Source organism: Galeopterus variegatus, unplaced genomic scaffold, assembly GCF_000696425.1.
Source record: "Galeopterus variegatus unplaced genomic scaffold, G_variegatus-3.0.2 Scaffold4888, whole genome shotgun sequence".
NCBI lineage: Eukaryota > Metazoa > Chordata > Mammalia > Dermoptera > Cynocephalidae > Galeopterus > Galeopterus variegatus.
Genome location: NW_007730999.1, coordinates 71,811 through 90,000, shown reverse-complemented (window position 1 = coordinate 90,000; position 18,190 = coordinate 71,811). Strand labels below are relative to the sequence as shown.

The 18,190-nt window shown below is 41.7% G+C and overlaps 1 protein-coding gene across 1 annotated transcript in view; it reads right to left on the bottom strand.

The window, feature by feature from the left end:
* Nucleotides 1-18,190, bottom strand: part of COL6A5 (collagen, type VI, alpha 5) — an 82,299-nt gene that overhangs the window by 53,729 nt on the left and 10,380 nt on the right. Inside the window, exons 4-12 of the mRNA XM_008588538.1 lie at nucleotides 16,499-17,059; nucleotides 13,251-13,805; nucleotides 10,624-11,199; nucleotides 6,715-7,290; nucleotides 4,996-5,336; nucleotides 4,802-4,883; nucleotides 2,485-2,627; nucleotides 1,832-1,924; nucleotides 159-212 (exon numbers count right to left, since the gene is read on the bottom strand). Of these exons, the coding sequence (XP_008586760.1) occupies nucleotides 159-212; nucleotides 1,832-1,924; nucleotides 2,485-2,627; nucleotides 4,802-4,883; nucleotides 4,996-5,336; nucleotides 6,715-7,290; nucleotides 10,624-11,199; nucleotides 13,251-13,805; nucleotides 16,499-17,059 (2,981 nt within the window). The remainder of the gene's footprint in view (nucleotides 1-158; nucleotides 213-1,831; nucleotides 1,925-2,484; nucleotides 2,628-4,801; nucleotides 4,884-4,995; nucleotides 5,337-6,714; nucleotides 7,291-10,623; nucleotides 11,200-13,250; nucleotides 13,806-16,498; nucleotides 17,060-18,190) is intronic.

The window sequence follows — 18,190 nt, the reverse complement described above, 5'->3', positions numbered from 1 at the left end:
CATGGAGAAAGGAAAAGAAAAACAATACTTTCCCCCCAAAACTACAGAAAATAAACATATGAACAAAACCCCATCTATATCTTCTGTATGGAAAATGAAAATAAATTTTTCCATAGAAAAGAAAATCAATAAGTGGTAAGATTGTCACAAAAACTTACAGGGTCTCCCTCCTCTCCGTTGTGTCCTCTGCTGCCTTTCAGGCCTGAAGAACCCTGGGAGGAAAGAGAGAAAAATAAATTTTAGTCATCTCCCATCAATTCAAACTTGGAAATCATTATGCACTCTAGGCAAGCCCCTCCCTCCAACTTGGTTGTAGTTTTTGCATATATGGCTGTGAGTTTGGGAAGCATCTGACAATGTCTGGACCTGGTATTTGTCCTTGCACTCATCTCTGAAGCCCCTCTGCAGAAGGTCATCCTCCTAATGTCTACTGGAGGCTGACCTTTGGAACCCGCCCTGTCTTGAGGGCTGCTGGGCCACTCCTGTGCCTGCAGGATCTGCAGAGAGAACAGCTATGACCACCACACTCCTTTAACAGGCAAATCAATAACATTTCCAAAGGGATCATTTTCTTCTGTGTTTTTCTGAGAGCTCAAGGAAGAATAAGCGCTTCCAATAACAAGGTTGCATGTATTTAAATTAGTCACGTCTCCCCCAGCCACACGTGGTTTGACTGCTTCGTGGCGTACTTGTGGCTGAGATTTCATGTGAGTTTGCTTTCCCCACCCTGTAATGCTGGTCCTTGCATCTGCCCAGGATACCAGGGGGGCTGTGCTCCAGGCACATAATTCTAATATTCTAATACAGACCTCACCAAAATAATGAGAGAGGAAACTGCACTGAATGAAGCATCACAATGCAGTGCAAAGTCCAATATAAATCATCCTCCCACAAGGGTGGACTATAAAGAATTCATGAGTAAATATTGTAGCTGATCTCTTAAAAAAACCAAACTGTTTTTTATTGTGATATCTAAAATCCATTTGAAAAAATGCATAAAAGTGAATAAAATATAAAAGTACAGCTTAATTACTATAAAGTGAACATCTGTGTAGCCACCATCCAGGTCAAGAAACAGAGCATCACTGGTTCCCAGGCACTGCACCTGCTCCAACCACAATCACCTCTGCTCCCACCACCCCCACACCCCACCCCAGAAGTGCTCTCCTGACTTCTATGATAATACTTCCCTGCCTTTTTAAAAATACTTCACCACTTAAGTATTCATCCCTAGACACTATAGATTAGTTTTGCCTGTTTTCAAACTTTTTATAAATAGAATCATACCATATGTGTTCTGTGTTTTGCTTTTTTTGGTTATTATTGTGTTGGTAAATTTTATTTATGTTGTTGTCTGTAGCTGTAGTTTATTCATCTTCATTGCCATAGAATATTCCATTTAAAACGCCACGATATATTTATCCATTCTATTGCTGTGCAATTGATCTTTTATGATTTGCTTTTTGAAAGGCTATTAATCTGCATTGCTATGATCTTTTTGCAGTTTGATCTCATTCCATTGCTGATAAAGCACTACTCTCTCTACTATTTTCAACACCTCTTGCCACCTTTCAAACTGTCTAAAGCAGGCTTACAAGTGTAAATTGCAAAACCAGGAAGGAACATCACCAAGGATATATGATAACAGAGTTAATAGTGGCATCGCAAGTGGGCCCTTCTAAACTGACTCCTACACCATAGAAGTCACATGAAATGCCCAAAGCAATTACATTAGCATGGAGTTGAAGACTGCAAATTCAACCACTCAGCCTCAGTCCCATCCATACCAAATCAAGGCATTAAGTACAATAGTACAATAATTGAATGGCACCTTCAAGCCTTGTAGTCCTCGGGTCCCCTGAAGTCCTGGATCCCCTGGACACTTGCAAAATGTACAGCAGCAGGTCCTTTCTGCAATGTTTCCCTAGAAAAAAAGCAAAGCTGAGTGAGTAAAAATTGTGAGGAACTTTATTATATATGAACCATATTTACACAAATCATTATCCACCACCTACAAGCCCATCTTCTCCCTTTGAGTGAAGGGCTGCAGAGAATGAGGTGATTTTGACAACACTGCAGAGAGGGTACCAGGTAGCAACGTGTTGACAACATCTCCTCTCCAAAGGAAATACTTCTATTTACAGAAAGAGTGACCAGCACGTAGATGGCACATTGCCTAAGACCAGTTGGTTCCTAGTTCACAGTATCCTCTTTCCTGGAATTTCTGTTGCATAAAATGTTGGCAGCTTTTAAATTTGATTGGGGGTTGGTTGGTTGTTTAGTTTCCTATGCATTCCTTTAGTGAAATGACAAAGAATGAAAGAACATGCCAAAACAGAAATGATCTGGCATTTCACACTTTTTAATATACTGTGCACTTCATTTAGTGGGGCAAACAAAGGCAGTCTTTGGAAATATTCATCCAGATTCCAAGTTAGTTCCCATAGCATTTTGAATAACTAGATTTTTTGCTCAGCAACTCACCAGGTACTGTGATAGCATTTTGCCTAGATCTCTCATTCCAATGGTCAGGTGAGTCCTGTGATCAAATCCTTTTCCAAATTCAAAGCTGGAAAACTCATCATGAGCAATTGGGTTTAGGGACACCACCAGTAGAGCATCAAGTCCTATCCGAGACAAATAACAAATATAAAGCCAAAGGGGTTGTGCATAAAAAAGAAAAAGAGCCCATCATATTTGTCCTCAGTGAACACTATTCATAAAATCAGGAAGGACAAAAAACAAACACAAGAGGAAACAATACTCCTGACACACGAGGAACCAACAAGAGATTTGTCTGCATTTTCTGTGTATGTACCAGGCTCTGGTCTCCAACTCTAGCACAAAATCCTCTGAGAAAAAGTACTCAAGGGAAACTATTTGCAAATCTTATAGAAACAGACCAGTGGAAAACTTTGTTCATTACCTCACCATCAATTCTTTTTTTTTTTTTTTTCTTTTTTTGTCTTTTTCGTGACCGGTAAGGGCACTCAGCCAGTGAGCGCACCGGCCAGTCCTATATAGGATCCGAACCCGCGGCGGGAGCGCTGCTGCGCTCCCAGCGCTGCGTGCTCCCAGCACCGAGTGCTCCCAGCGCCGCACTCTCCCGAGTGCGCCATGGGGCCGGCCCGCCTCACCATCAATTCTGATGCAATTCTTGGGCATTTGAAAGTGATTTTTAAGAAAGGGCATTGTTCATTTTCAGAGACTTTTTCCAAAGTTGCCTGAATGTAAATTAATGATAGTTCTCAAGTTGTCCCTGTGGCCAAAGATCCCTGAGAGCCCAGGCCCTGAGAGCATGAGGAAAGCCCAGGGAGACTCTAGGCTCGGCTGAGCTGCTGGCCACATCTGAGGGTTCATTAATTTATTTAGTCACTCACTTAACTCATTCACTAGTTCATTTACTCCATCCATTCTTTCATTAAATAAATATTTGTTTATTAGGAGCCTATTATGTACTAATCGTTGTACCAGGGACACAAAATAAATAGGTCCGGCACACTCCTTCCCTTCACTGAGTTTATGGTCTAATGGGACAGGTCCACAAGAATCACAGACTTGCCCTGAGAAGGGTAAGTGCTCTGAGAGGGAACATCAGGGCACCATGACAGTCAGGAGGAAAAACTCCTAACTCAGTCCTGAAGGGTCATGCAAGGTTTTTTGGAAAAACTGACATCTAAGCTAATTCTAAAGGATGAATCAAAGTTGGACAAGGGATAGAACCAGAGATGGAAGGTGGAGAGAAGCACTAGAGATAAGGGGTGGGAGGGTGGGGGTAGAGCTCTAGGCAAGGACCAGGAGGAATGAGGCTGTCAAGTACACTGGAGGAAGAACAGGAGAAAAGTTCTGAATACCTGGAACAGGGAGCGTGAAGAGGGAGTTAAGGCTACAGTGCAGAGCAGGGCCAGGGCCTGCAAAGCTTCGTGGGCCATAGTAAGGAATTTGATATATAAGCCAAGAACGGTGAGAAGGTGCTGAAGGGATCAGAGCAGGGAAGGTGACACAACCCAGCAGTAAAGCAGGAAGTTTTGTGGCTTCTAGAAAGGTTGCCTATGGAAGCTGAACCCCAGCAGCCAGTCTGGGCTGTACCAAGGACGTCTAACACAATGCACTCCATGTGCACTTACTGTCAGCTTCTGCATTTAGCTTCCAGCTCCGTCTGAAGCTATGCCATGGACAGAAGGTGCAGAGGGAGGACTGCTCTATTTCACACACATAACCAGAAATGGTAGGAGGTGTCTTAGGTCAGGCTCCTTAGAAGCAGAACCCGAGAGAGAAATTTGTGTGCATGTGGGTTTTTAGAGAGAGAGAGAGAGAGAGAGAGAGAGAGAGAGAGAGAGAAAGTGAAAAGGGAAGGAGAAGCTGTGAGCAGGGATTTAGCTCAGTAAAGTCTTAGCTTTGGCCTGATTCATGTGAGACTCTGGAGCGTAAACTGTGCCAGAGTTGACCCACTTGATGCAAGAGTACTGGGCCTTCATATTTCTACGTTTTTGATAGCCCCCCTCCCCACTGAGGAGGGACATGATATAACCCCACCCCACCCCCAATCCAAGCATGTCCACATGCACGGTTCAGGTTAGTCAAGGGCACACATCTGTAGAAGGTCACAGGTATAAGCACTTGGCCATAGCATTTGTAGCACTCAGGGGATGGCATGGGGGCTGGTCAGGGAGTTCAGGCAGGGCACCAACAGCATCTGCTACAAGTGGCCAGATATATCCAAGATCTAAAGCACCTGAGTAACGACAGGTACTCATTCAGCATATTCCATGCTTCATCGTTTAAGCTTCCAACTCAATACCTGCTTCTCTGAGCCTGTCCGATTGATCTTCAAGCATTGGGATGCTTTCACCCTGGAGACCATCTGAAAATACAAGCAGCACCTAGAGAAAGAGGGAAGCAGAGAATGGGATGATGTAAAAGCTAAACATATAATTGAGGAAAGAGGACAAATGAAAGAACATGGAGATGAGAAATAGAACATGACATGGGTACCTGTCCCCGGGATGCAGATTTATCCTTGAATGTGTCCCACAGTGACTTCAAGAACTGTGCATTCAGATGAGTTGGCCCACTGACAGTGACTGGCAGCAAGCTGTCAAATACTGCTTTCTGGTAGATTTGGAACTTGGCAGGGAAGGTTTGGTCATTGTTCACCTTGAAGGCCAAGCTCACCTGCGTCTCTGCACCTGCCCCACAGCTCACCCCCCTGATGGAGGTGATGTCCTCTAAGATGCCTGGGAGGTACGACTCCAGCCGGGGGTGGCCCTGGAACAAAGGCTGCCCCTGCAGGTGAGTGGAAATATCGAACCCGACCACTATGTCCACAAAGCAATCTGGAGACCAAGGAAAACGACACCAGATTAATGAGCAGACAGGAGCAAGGAAGGGCAGACAGAGCTGGATGGTCTGCAGTACTCAAAAAATCTTCAAGAAGGAAGATACTGGCTACTCTACCGATATATAACAACAGCATTTCCTCTGTCTCCTTTCAAATATTACAAGTTTCAATAGATATTTGAAGTTCAAACAATAGTTTAGTCTTAGTCTCACTGGCTTTGTGTATGCACATGTGTGTATGAGAGCATGCATGTTTTCTTCTTTAAATGTTGACACATTCTGATTTATATAATCATAACATATTAGAGATATGAACTGTTCTTAGAGATAATTTAATTTCCTGAGGTCACAAACGCAAATGGTTGCAAAGGCCACGTGGGCAGTGTAGATGAGTCAGGCAGGCAGTGTGTGAGGAAAAGGAGCTGAGGAACGGTGACCCACCCCAGCATCTGTTCACTGCTCAGCTGCAGCTGAGGGCAGACACGTGGGAAATGCACCCAGTGTTGTCAAATCTTCTGATTTTTTAAAGAGGAGCTTGAAATCTACATTTTATTAAATGTAAAATTTCCAGTTTGTAAATGCTGTCAACTAATTTAAGAAGTTGTCAACACTAGATGGGATAAATAAACTGCATCTGCCACCTGCCTGTTGGTCACCTCTGGTCCTGTCTGGTTGCTCATTCCACAAATGAAGAGGCTGATTCCCGGGCCAAGGCTCTTTCCACCACAGCAATCTGCCTGTACCCTGAAGCTGGATAGTGACATCTCTGTTAGATAGGTCATTGTTCCTCAACACCTTTCCTCACACTCTGCCCACCTGACTCATCTACACTGCCCACCTGTTCTTTGTGGCCATTTATGTTTGCAACCTTTGGATTAAATGATCTCTAAGGATGATTCAAATCTGTATTATGTTATAATTACAAGAATGGCCTCATTAAGAGAAGAAAAAATACACTGTACACATATACACACTGCATCCCTTACAAGATGGTTTAACAATGTTAGAATAGTAAAACTTCCAGTCAGCACATGTTTACTTTACTTATTTTCTACTGGATGCTGGGCACCGTCCCAGGAAGTGAAAAGGGTGGAAAGAGGAGACTAGGATCCAGGTGCTGAGAGGAACGTGGACTCTGGATTGCAGTGAGGGGATAGGGCCGGCCAGAGAGCACAGCCTGGCCCCGCAGCCTCTGCCCTTTCCTCGTCTGAGGGAGGCTGACTGATCCCAAACTTCCTAGGAGCAGAGGACAGGTCGCTTCACACCGCACACTGTTCTAAACACAGGGGTTCTGCTAGAGCTAGCCCACGAGACACCTCTGGAGCACAGAGAAAAGGGAAGCTGCAGGTGAATGAAACCAGACAGGGCACTTACTGGCTTTCCCACAGCTCTGGCAGACCTCACGGACCATTCTTTTTTTCACATCCATGTTCTTTAATTTATTAAAGTCTTGAAAAGTGATTATTTTTTCAGAATTGCCTGTTATTGGCAGAAGCTTTTCCTTATGAACATCTCCTATGCCCAAAACCAGGACACAAATTCCAAGTTTTTTCAGGGTTTTTACTGCATCTGCCACGTTATAGCGGGGATCCCCAAAGGTGATAACAACCAGAGTCTGAGGGACACCAGCGTTTCTTCTCCCACCAGCAGATGAATCAAACATATCGCTCACGTGTTTAAGGGCAAAGTCAATTCGTGGAACCCCCTTGCTCCTGGCGACAGCTTGAATTTGAGTCTTCCACTGGGTTTTATTCAAAGAGCTTTCCAACTCAATAATTTCCTGGTAGCGGCTACCAAACTGAGCCATCCCAATTTTCATTCTTTGAGGCTGAATGTCAAAATTATCAATTAAATCTGACAAGAAAGTTGTCATGGTAACAAACTCTGAATCAGATACCATGTCAGAGCCATCACAAAGGAAAATCACATCGGCTTCTTGAAGGTCACAGACTGCAATAGGAAAAAAGATAAATTATTTCCTCATGAACCATTCTACCTTTACCCAATACTTTATTTACCCTTTACCCAAATACTTAAATTGTTTTACTAAATACTTAAATTGTTTTACATTAGTAGCAAATTTAGATAAGTTAACAGAAGAGAAAATCACTGATTGGCCCTCGAAGAGAAGGAAAATTGGCAGGAAGGGGAAAGATAAGAGAGTTTTTTCCAATTTTAACTATTGATATGATTCATTTGAAAAGACACTAGAAATACTCGAAGAGAGGGAAAAAAAGAAGTTTGAACAGATTCATTAAAAAGTAATTACGAGGCTGGAAGTCCCTCCAGCATACCCACATCGGAACACTCACCCAAGTCAAGGTAATAGTACTACTATACTATTTTTTGTACTCCTATTACCATAAATGCTACCACATTAAATTCATATTGAGAAATATTATTTTGAAAATACTTTTGGCACACAATAACACAGTTAATATTCACAATCACTTCATAAAGAATTATCCTAATTCTATAGATATATAAATGGAATTCAGAGGTTAAGTAACTTGCCTAGGTGCATAAAACTACAATGGAGTGGAACTGGTATCTGGACCTCTAGATCCCTTCTACCCTTTAATCTACCACTTTTTTCTAGGCAATTTTTTTTTAATATCAAAACCCAAATATTAAAACTTCAGGGCAGGCCCAGTGGTGCACTGGAGAGTGCGCTGCTTGGGAGCACGGCGGCGCTCCCGCCGAGGGTTCAGATCCCATGTGGAGACCGGTTCCCGCTCACTGGCTGAGCGCGGTGCGGGTGCAACACCAAGGGTTGCGATCCCATTGCCGGTCCCCGGTACGGGCGCGACACCGAGGGTTGTGATCCCATTACCGGTCAGTAAAAAAAGACAAAAAAGGGAAAAAAAAAAAAAAAACTTCATAGTATAAGTGCTGGTGGCTAGTAAGCAGGGCATAAGGTCATCTCCCTGAAGTCCAGTGTAAAATGTCCCCAAATCAAGGTATGACCTTGCACTCAGTTCCAACCAAACTCAATGACTGGGGTAAGAGCAGCACTAAAATAATTACTAAAGGTAATTGAGACAATAGTTTTCCCATTGTCACCCTAGTCCTTGTAATGGTAGTATAGTAGACATGGAGATGGGCTGCCCAGGTAGACCTTCAGTGAAGGCCTTACTTCCCAGGTGTGCGAGTAGGGCCAGTAGACAGCCCCCACTGTCAGTTCCCTCAGGGTCTGCCTCGATACAGAGAGATGCCTTTCCAAAGGCCCTGCCCTTCCCAGGGAAGCCCATACCCTGGGTCTAAGTGGGAATGGAGTTCTCAGTCCCTGCCATTTCAGTCTGATGCTGGGCACCTCTCGTGGACAGCACTTGCTCCAGAGCTCACTGCTAGGTCTGACTTTGCAGAACAGGTGTCACTGTTTGACTTCTTCTGCCCATTTTGCTTTCCCCCTTTATTTCACAGTTGTGGATCCCTAACAAACATCTTGCACCCCATACTCAATCTCAGTGTCTACCTCCAAAATGTAGGCATGGGAGCTGAGAATAAAACAGCTTCCATATTCCTAGGAAAACACTTTGTACTCTTAGTAATGTGCTAGGTTTTGTGGGGACCCAATACTAAATAGAAGACAAAGCCTGCCCAAGGAGCTCATAGTCTTATGACAGATACTGATAAGAAAACGGCAAATATGTATCAAGTGCTACCACCAGGAGAAACTGAAGATGCAAGAGTTGAGGGACATAATGGGGACATGGGGTCAGGTGTCAGACCAGGAAACTAGCAAAGGCTGAAACTTGACAGACAAGCTAGAGGTAGGCAGGTGAGGTGGTGGGCTTGGGTGTTCATGGTGGGTAGAATGGTGTGTGTAAAGATGGGGAGGAATTTCTGAATGACAGAGTAGACTGTGAACAGGCGAGGGGCAGTAAATGAGGTTGGAGAGGTGAGCAGAGGCTAGATGGAGCTCAGGAGTTTGAAAATTGCTTCAAGGGAAGAGGGAAGCCTGCAAAAAGCTGTAAGTAGAGGAGTGACATAGTCCAGTGCATATTAGACAGGTCATTCAGTGTCAAGTGGATTGGCAGGTGGCAGGAGAGATGGAGGGAAGACATGGCTCAGTGGGTAGTCCAGAGACAGGCCAGAACAGGAAGAAAAATTGGGATGGTTCCATTGCCTTGGGAAAAACCATATTTTTTTCCTTAGGTAAAGATTATATCATTGTCCAATATCTGAAACCAAGAAGATGAATTTACTGTGTACTTATGTAAGGTAAAGCTATAGTGGTCAGGCAAGGTTTGAATGAGCAAAGCAAATGATGATCTGACACAGAATTTGGCGGAAGGTTTCATCTGGCGTTGGACTGGTTACAGAGATGGGGGTGGCTAATGTCAGTCTTAGAAACATGATTTGTGTTGGCTACAAAAGTGGGCTTCATATTGGTGGAGAAGAAGAAAGAAGGCAGGAAAGGAAAAAGGGAAGGAGGGAGGGAGGAAGGGAGCGAGGAAGGAAAGAAGAAAGGAAGTTATTTAGTTGACCGTTCATTTGCCAGGTTGGGGGGACTGGGCCGATACATGCACGGCAAGGATTCAGACCTTCCAAGGAGGCACAGCAGCTCTTCCTAGATGACTTATTCTCTGCTGCTTTTGAGACCGGGTGGCAAATCTTACCCTGTCCTCACTGGGAAGTGCTGTCTCCAGCCCACCCACCCCTGTGGTAGCTTATGAAACCAGCTTAGTCCTTTTTCCTCCCCGTTCCCAGCAGCTAGTCTGCATTACCCCACCTTCAACTCCCATGTCCCTCCCTCTGCACTAGTAGCCCTTATCCAGAAAAGCACATCAGCACATCAGACCACTTGAATTTCCTATAGCCTTATAGGACACCTACAATCCCATTCAGAGGGCCCTGGGTCTTTGAAGACAAAAGTCTATCCATTTAAACCATGAAACGTTCCACCTGAGTTTGGCCTGAAACTGATGCCCAGTGGCTGCACTGAGACCAGTAAGCAAGTGGAGCAGCATGAGTAGCCATTAAAAGGGTAAGATGAGTATGATCCTAAGAAGAGTTCTTTCCTGCCAGAAAAAGGCAATGGGGTGGCAAGACAGCAAGAAATGCTTCTGAAACCTTTGTGCGTAATCTCTTCAATACATATTGTGGTGGGAAGGGACCTTTGGGGTCTTGCTCAGTCAACCCATTTTAGAGATGAGAAAACTCATAACCTTAGCAGAGAAATATTCAGCCAATGACACCTGGGAAGCCAAGACTTACAGTTTATTTTTTGTTTAAATTTTTATTACTATCCCCATAGAAATTTTAAAAATGACAACTCACCCTCTTGTGCATTGGAACACGTATTTTCTTGTAGAGGAAGGTAAATATCTTTCAGTTTGTCAAAATTCTCTACATGGAGAGTATTTTTTTTGTCCCCTGCCATAGCCTCAAGTTCATCTTGTTTGGCCATTCCTACACCCACTGCAAAGATGGTGATGCCTTTGTCCCTTAATGCCAATGCTGTGTCATTGAGCAGATCGTGGTCGTTGGATTCCCCATCAGTGATGACAATGAGCATCTGTTTCACGTTTTGTTTGATGCGGCTGCCGTGTTCTTCGTTGAACAAGGTCTTTGCCTGCTCGAGAGCCCTGGCTGTGAAGGTACCCCCTCCAGTGTCCCTGCGCCTCCTCAGGTTCTCGATGATTCCTGATCTGTTTTGGTATGTATTAAGGTAGAAAAGAATCTCAGGATGCTCAGAGTATTTGAGAGCTCCAAACTGAACTCGGTCCCTGCCAACATCTGCTTTCTTCACCAAATGCACGGTTAGGTTGATCATGCTTTCTTGCTGTTGTGAATTTATGCTGCCTGAGTGATCCAGCACAAACACAACGTCTAGCAGTTTAATCCTTTTGCAATCTGAAAGAAGAAAGTGGGAATCATAAACTTTCTACAGTGCATTCTATGCAGACTGCTGAGAAGGGAAGCAAATTAGCATTTTCATGAGCCTCGTATGTGCCAGACACTGCATCCCATTTAGTTCCTAGAGATGGCTGTTGGCATTTTACAGAGAAAGAAGCTGAGACTCAGACAAGCACACAACTTGCCTATGTCATGATTCCAAGGACATGTGTACCCTTTTCTATACAACTCCACAATTGGTGGTCCTTATGGCACAACACTCTGTTCTGCTGTATCTCATTAAGACATGTGATGCCTTTTGCTAAGAAGGCTTTCAACTGAAAGGCAACATCAGAAGCTACTTCAATACCAATATAATGGTGATGTTTGCCAAACTGACCTGCTGTTTTAAAGACCTCAGGAGCTCATTGTGTACACTGGGATTTTTAATCCTACTTCCTCCGGCCCCTGCTGTCTTCCGAGCTTCGGGTAGGCAAACCTTCCCATGTGCATCATGTCTCTGCACATTTTTTTGTGCTCCCTCCCATGACCTCCTGAATTAGAACTCAGAAAGCAGTAGCTCAATCTAGGGGGAAAGCCAAGACTCCTACCACCTCTTTCCTAGCCTGAAGCCCTCCTCCATGTTAGAAGTCAAGTGACCACTCTGGCTGTGTCTCAAGAGTCTAGGTTCTCTTCCCCCTTTCTTCCTTTCCTTAATAACGTAAGCACGTGCCTTCCAAAGTTTCACTTTCTCACTATCCATCTGTATATATTACCTCCAGTCCTTATTTCTTGCAATGAAATCTCAATTTTTCAAGTCTCAGACACTGTAGATGCCCAGATTATATCTATTAAAAACAGGGGCAACGTTCCACTGAGATTTGGTGACCAGTCAAGACAATAAATATTGAGTCGATCTAAGGTATGAGCCAATTGAAATTTCACCTTATGCTATAGACAGTGCCTCCACAAACATTACATTTATCAAAATGAAGAAATTCCAGGAAGAGCCCTGCAGATCAGAAAGCTGAGGCTATGATCTTTAGGTACACCACTCAACATTACCAAGAGTTTTGGAATCACTGCTACTCTTGGAGGAAGAAAAAACCCTAATTAAACTGTTAGCAAGGAAATCTTAAAGCTGTCATCTAAAACTCAGAGTTTACAATGAGACATTTTGTTTGTTAACTTTCTGAAAATTTTACAATCGTAATTTTGAAGAATGTAGTTCAAAGGAGTCGTCTGTGTTGCTAGGGGAATAACATACACCAAACTTACTAATACTTTGGTTTGTTCTTTTATTTGTATACAAAACACAGGTAATAGCATATAGATTTAAAAGCACAGGTGTTTTTAGTCTATGTGTGACTTTATAGCAAGTTTTCATTCATGAGGCATTAAAATCGATAGGCTCAAACTGAAATTTTCTCAATACAATTTGAGAAGCACTACAATTTGTGAGATAGAAATGATGACCCTGAGCAATCAGAAGAAAAAAGTCCTAAATTAAAATTTTCCAAAGGGAAAGACACATGAACAGACTAATATAAAATGCCTAGTTGATAGAGATTAAGAAGAATATTGTGAAGTAATAAAAATACACACTATATCTCTAAAATACAAAGGGTTTTTTTTTGGGGGGGGGGTGCTTAAGGTACTGTATTTCATTTAACTAAGAGAAACATGAATTTGTATTTCAATTGTTTACTGCTTGACATTGGTTACAGGTAGCCAAGAAACAGTTCCAGGGAATCATTTGGGATTAAAAATTGGCTTTGTAAAATCCAGGTATGCAGGTATGAAGAGTTGGGAGTTTAATGTAAAATTCTTAGACCTTCTTGGAATATATTTGAAGTCACCAAAGCCAGGCTATTGTGTGCCAAATTAGCTGCCAAAATTGTTAATCTGGAATATTCCTGGAGGTCATGGGTGTTTTAATATAACATAGATAAGACCAAAATTAAACACTGAAGTTCAGGTAGAGGCCATGCCCAGAATGCAATATTCTGTTCACCCACAAAAATAACAGCTCACATCCTTGAATCCTGAAGGATAACAGGGTCACTTACCATGGAGTGCACATACGTGAAAGGCGAGTTTACTTTCTATTGCCTTTAGATCATCAAAGTTCTCAACATGGGAAACTAGGCTGCCATCCCCACTAATCTCCTCTAGCTGAGTCCTGTTGGCGCCGTACACCCCAACAGAGAAGATGATCACGCCTTCATCCCGAAGAGCTCTAGCAGGATCTCTCACATCATCCTGTGCTTCTCCATCTGTGATGAGGATGAGAAACTTTCTGACCTCAAGGCGGGCCCCTTTGGGGTGGGTGAAGTATTGATCTACAAAGGTTAGTGCACTTCCAGTCAAAGTGTTTCCACTGATGAGAGACATTCTGTCTATTGCATCAGAAATTTCTTTCTGCGTACGGTATTTATTAAGCTGGAACTCTTCCTTATTATGATCACTGAATTGAACGACACCAATTTGGGTTTTGTCTGCACCAATTTGCACTTTAGATAGCAGGTTTTTCATGAAGGTTTTCATTTTCCCAAAATTTTCATATCCTATGCTAGAAGAACCGTCCACCAGAAACATGATGTCAGTCTTCATATCTTCACATCCTGTACGTTATAAAAAAGACAAGAAATACACCAGGTCGACATAGGTCTTAGAATATGTAGAAAGAGTAAAGCAGAAATAAATGCATTAATGAGAAAACATTGACTGAAAATTACTATTATTTTTGGAAATTTTATTGCATCTTTAGTAGAAGTCTGCTGACTAAAACTCTGAATTAGAAAGCCATTGAACATGGATTTTAAAGAGTCTTAAAAGACAAAATGCAACTTCCAAAGTGAGTATTCATTCGTGCATGCATGCACACATCACTTATTTACAATTTATCCATTCATAATTCTTGAGATATATGAAATGCTAAGCATCAGGCTATGTCAACTATGCAATGGTGATAAAAAAAAGAAAAAAAAAAGGAATCAGAGCTAAAGTAATCAATTCCCTGCACTCCGAGGACTAGTATTCCATATTCCTAAAAAACACAATTCCAAGTAATCTTTTTTTTTTTTTTCCTTTTTGTCTTTTTTCGTGTCCGGCAACGGGATCACAACCCTCGGTTCTGCGCCCGCACCCCGCTCAGCCAGTGAGCGGGAACCGGTCTGTATGTGGGATCCGAACCCTCAGCGGGAGCGCCACCGCACTCCCAAGTGGCGCACTGTAGCAGTGCGCCACAGGGCCGGCCCAAGTAATCTTTAAATAGCATTATTTTCTGGAATAATTTAAAGTGATTTGATCAATGAGAGAAATTGTAGAAATTTACTAGAGATAATAAGGGCTTTAGTAAGCACATAGCCATTAACATGGACTACTTCTTTATACATAAAATTTGTGAATAGCCTACTGATTGGAAATGGACATATATATGTATATGTACATATATACGTATGTATATGTGTATGTACATATATATATGTATATATCTGTACATTTTTATAACCTAATTGCATTACATTTTGCTTCCCAACTTAAGAGCTATTTCTATAAATAAAATTATTTTTGTTCTTTTATGTAAACAAAGCAATCACTCTCAGCATCATAATTCAGAGTCATAAGGGTTTTTTTTTATTGGTTAGTGGTTGGTACGGGGATCCAAACCCTTGTCCCTGTTGTTATTCTTAATTCTTTTTTTAGAGCTCACTAAGAATGAGGCTAGAAGCAAAAATTGAAGGGAATATATTAAAATATATTTCACAGGGAAAATAACAAAGAAATTTACGAATAAAGTCATTTAGGAGTAACTATCTGTACCCTAAGATAAATTTATTTTTCATTATAAGCAAATTCACTTAATGGTAATAGCCTAAATATCAAAAGTTTTTAGCAACTAAAATGCTGACGAAAAGTATAATGGCTTTTGTGGTAATTTGATGTGTGATAAATTAAAAGTAATTGATTTGAATATAACATTTCATAGAAAAACTTTCTAATAGGTGATTTTTTTCAATGTATTCACTGCAATTTTAACTCAGACCTAATAAATTAAGTTATAAGATACCTTTACGGTTACTCGCTAAACAGAAGGGGCCTGGGGAAAAACTGATTTGATCAACTCTCCAGAAGTGCGTGTTGGATCAGGATCCAAACATGAATACTAGTCAACATCTCCAGGGTAAAGAAGGCTGTGAGTCTCAATATACAGACTCTTCTGGACTGCATTTAGTCAAGAAAACAAGACAGCAAGTATGGGTGTTTACACTAGGATCCCTTCAGGTCCTGTCACTGTCTGGTTTGTTTGTTTTGGTTTCAACTATCTACTACATTAACTCTGAAACATTTCTTTATAAGATCACTCTTCCAGAAGAAATAGAGCTCATTTTTATTCTAAATGTATTCCCAATTTATTTTAATAAATATAAAAATGCACAGGTTTCCATATTTATATTTCAACAGACATTTCTAGATTTACAGCTGTGACAAGCCTATAGTCAATCCTAATTTTCAATCAGTTTTTGGAAAAAGTCATCAGTTTTTTTCAAAGTAGCTTTAGTGTGGTGTTTTTGTTTTTGTTTTTATCTTCGTTTTATTTTTTTTTTTTACCTCTTCTCCATCTTACTTAGTCAATGCCTTCATGCTATTCTATCCTATCAGAACCTGACCAAATAATCTAATGCATTATTCATTCATATGAAAAGCGTAATTGGAAATTTTACCCTTAATCTTCTTTTCCTCTAGTGGGATGTACCCATTTGCACTTGCAGACCTGAGATGAACATGCCCCGTCATTGGCTTTTACCCCACTTGGAAATATAGACCCAATTACTTCAGAAAACTTATAACAGAAATCACTTAGCTTTGAAATCAGAAAGATTTAGATTTGAATCCTGGCTCTGAATCTTACTTGACTTTTGACTTTGGGAGATTTAGTTAACCTTTATAAAAAGCAGTTTGCTTAAATAAAACAGGTATATTAATAATATTTGTACCCCATTGATTAATGGGGACAATTACACACACACACACACACACACACACACGCACACACGTAGAATAGACTCTCACTCCACAGCAGCAGACTTTGTCAGGGCCACAACACATTCTTAACAAACTTCCTGCTATGACTTCCAAGATGGCCCTGGGACAGCTGACTACAGAGGAATTCTTCAATCTTGGTAGTTGGTTTAAAGCGAGGTGCTGAATCCCCTCCAGGGTGATAAAGGAAGTCAGCCTTGTCTCGGCCTGGCCATTAATGTGCCTGAAGCTGATGAAAGGTGGAGAATAAATCCTTTTTTGTTTTGCTTACCTTTTTCAGTGCAGATGCTGCGAACAATTTCATTTTTGATGCTTTTTAAAGCATCAAAGTCATGCCCAAAGCTAACCCTTTCTTCTTTGCCAGCAATTTGTTGCAGTTGCATCATGTTAGCCGCTCCAATGCCGATTGCATGGATGGTGATTTGTTCAGCCCTTACTCTCTCAGCAGGTTCCAGGACTCTATCTGTAGACATCCCATCAGTCAGTACAATGAGGTGACAGGGAACCTCGCTTGTCCTATTCTTCCTTCCCTTCTGTATTATTGGAAGTATGAAATCCAGGGCTTCCCCAGTATAAGTGCCACCTTGTAGTTGCCTGATGTTAAAAACAGCCTGTCTTAAGTCAATGTCATTAGAATAGACAGCGATATCAAATTCCACTTCCTTCTTATCTGAATACTGCACAACTCCAACTCGGACTTTGTCTGGGCCAATGCTAAACATTTGTATCACCGCTGACATAAATGCCTTGATTTGCTCAAACTGTTCTGCCTGGATGCTAGTTGAGCCATCAATGAGGAAATAGATATCGGCCTCCTTCGTATCCACACAGCCTGCAAAAAAGAAAAAAAGGAAAGCAGAAAGTGCATTCTCTGTTAGTTATAGAGAATCTAGAAAGAACTATGCAAGAGAATTTGTGGAGGAACACGATGTGCGCAGGTTGTAAAGAATGAAGACTCTTCATGTTTGCATGGACCCTGTACACTTCATCAAGCACACCCATGTCCATTTTCTCCTTTGAAATTTACAACCACCTTGTGAGGAAATTGAAATAGAGTACATGTAGTAGTTTGTCGAAGGTCACACAGCCAATAAATCAAAGAGTGATAACCAGATTCCCAAGCCTCCAGGCTCTAAGTTAAATAGATTTTCTAGCATTGACACCTGCCTTCTTAGACAGTTTATGCCTTATCATTTCTTGACAAATGGCATAGGACTGATGGCCTTCTATTCTTACTTCCCCAATAATCTCTTCTTCCCAGAGCAACTAAAACAATACGTTTAAAGCTAAAATCACATCATATTACTCTTCTACTTAAATGATTTATCATTGCATTTAGAACATAAAACTAAAAAATCAGCTTACTTTGCCTCCTGCTTTTCTCTCTGACCCTATTTCCAGCAATTCTTCATCTCACTCCCTGTGCTCCAATCACACTGGGCTTCTTTCTGTTCTTTGAATATGCCCCAGGGCCTTTGCACTTGCCCTCCCCTCTTTTTGGAATATTCTTCCCCCCGAATATTCACATAGCTGATTCCTTCTCATCACGGATGAGTCAAGTCAAATGTCTGTTTTTGAAAAAGGACTTCCCTTCTCTTCCAGCTTAAAGCACATCAGTCATTGTCTATCCTATTACCCTTTATTTTCTTTATGGCACTTTCTGAACAAATCTTATTCATTTGTTCGTGAGCACAGCCTGCTTCCTACCACCGAATGTCAGCTCCACGAGGACAGAGACATTGCCTAGTTCTCTGCTTTTGCCTCATAGGCCTGGCAAATCACAGGATTTCAAAAAAAAATTTTAATAAAAAACCTCTCAATGTTCCTTCCTTTGTTAAGCTGAATCTATGAAAAAGGTACTTTCTTTTTTTTTTTTTTTTTCTCGTTTTTTTTGTTTTTTTTCGTGTCCGGCAACGGATCGCAACCCTCAGTGTCGCGCCCGTACCGGACCGGGACCGGCAAA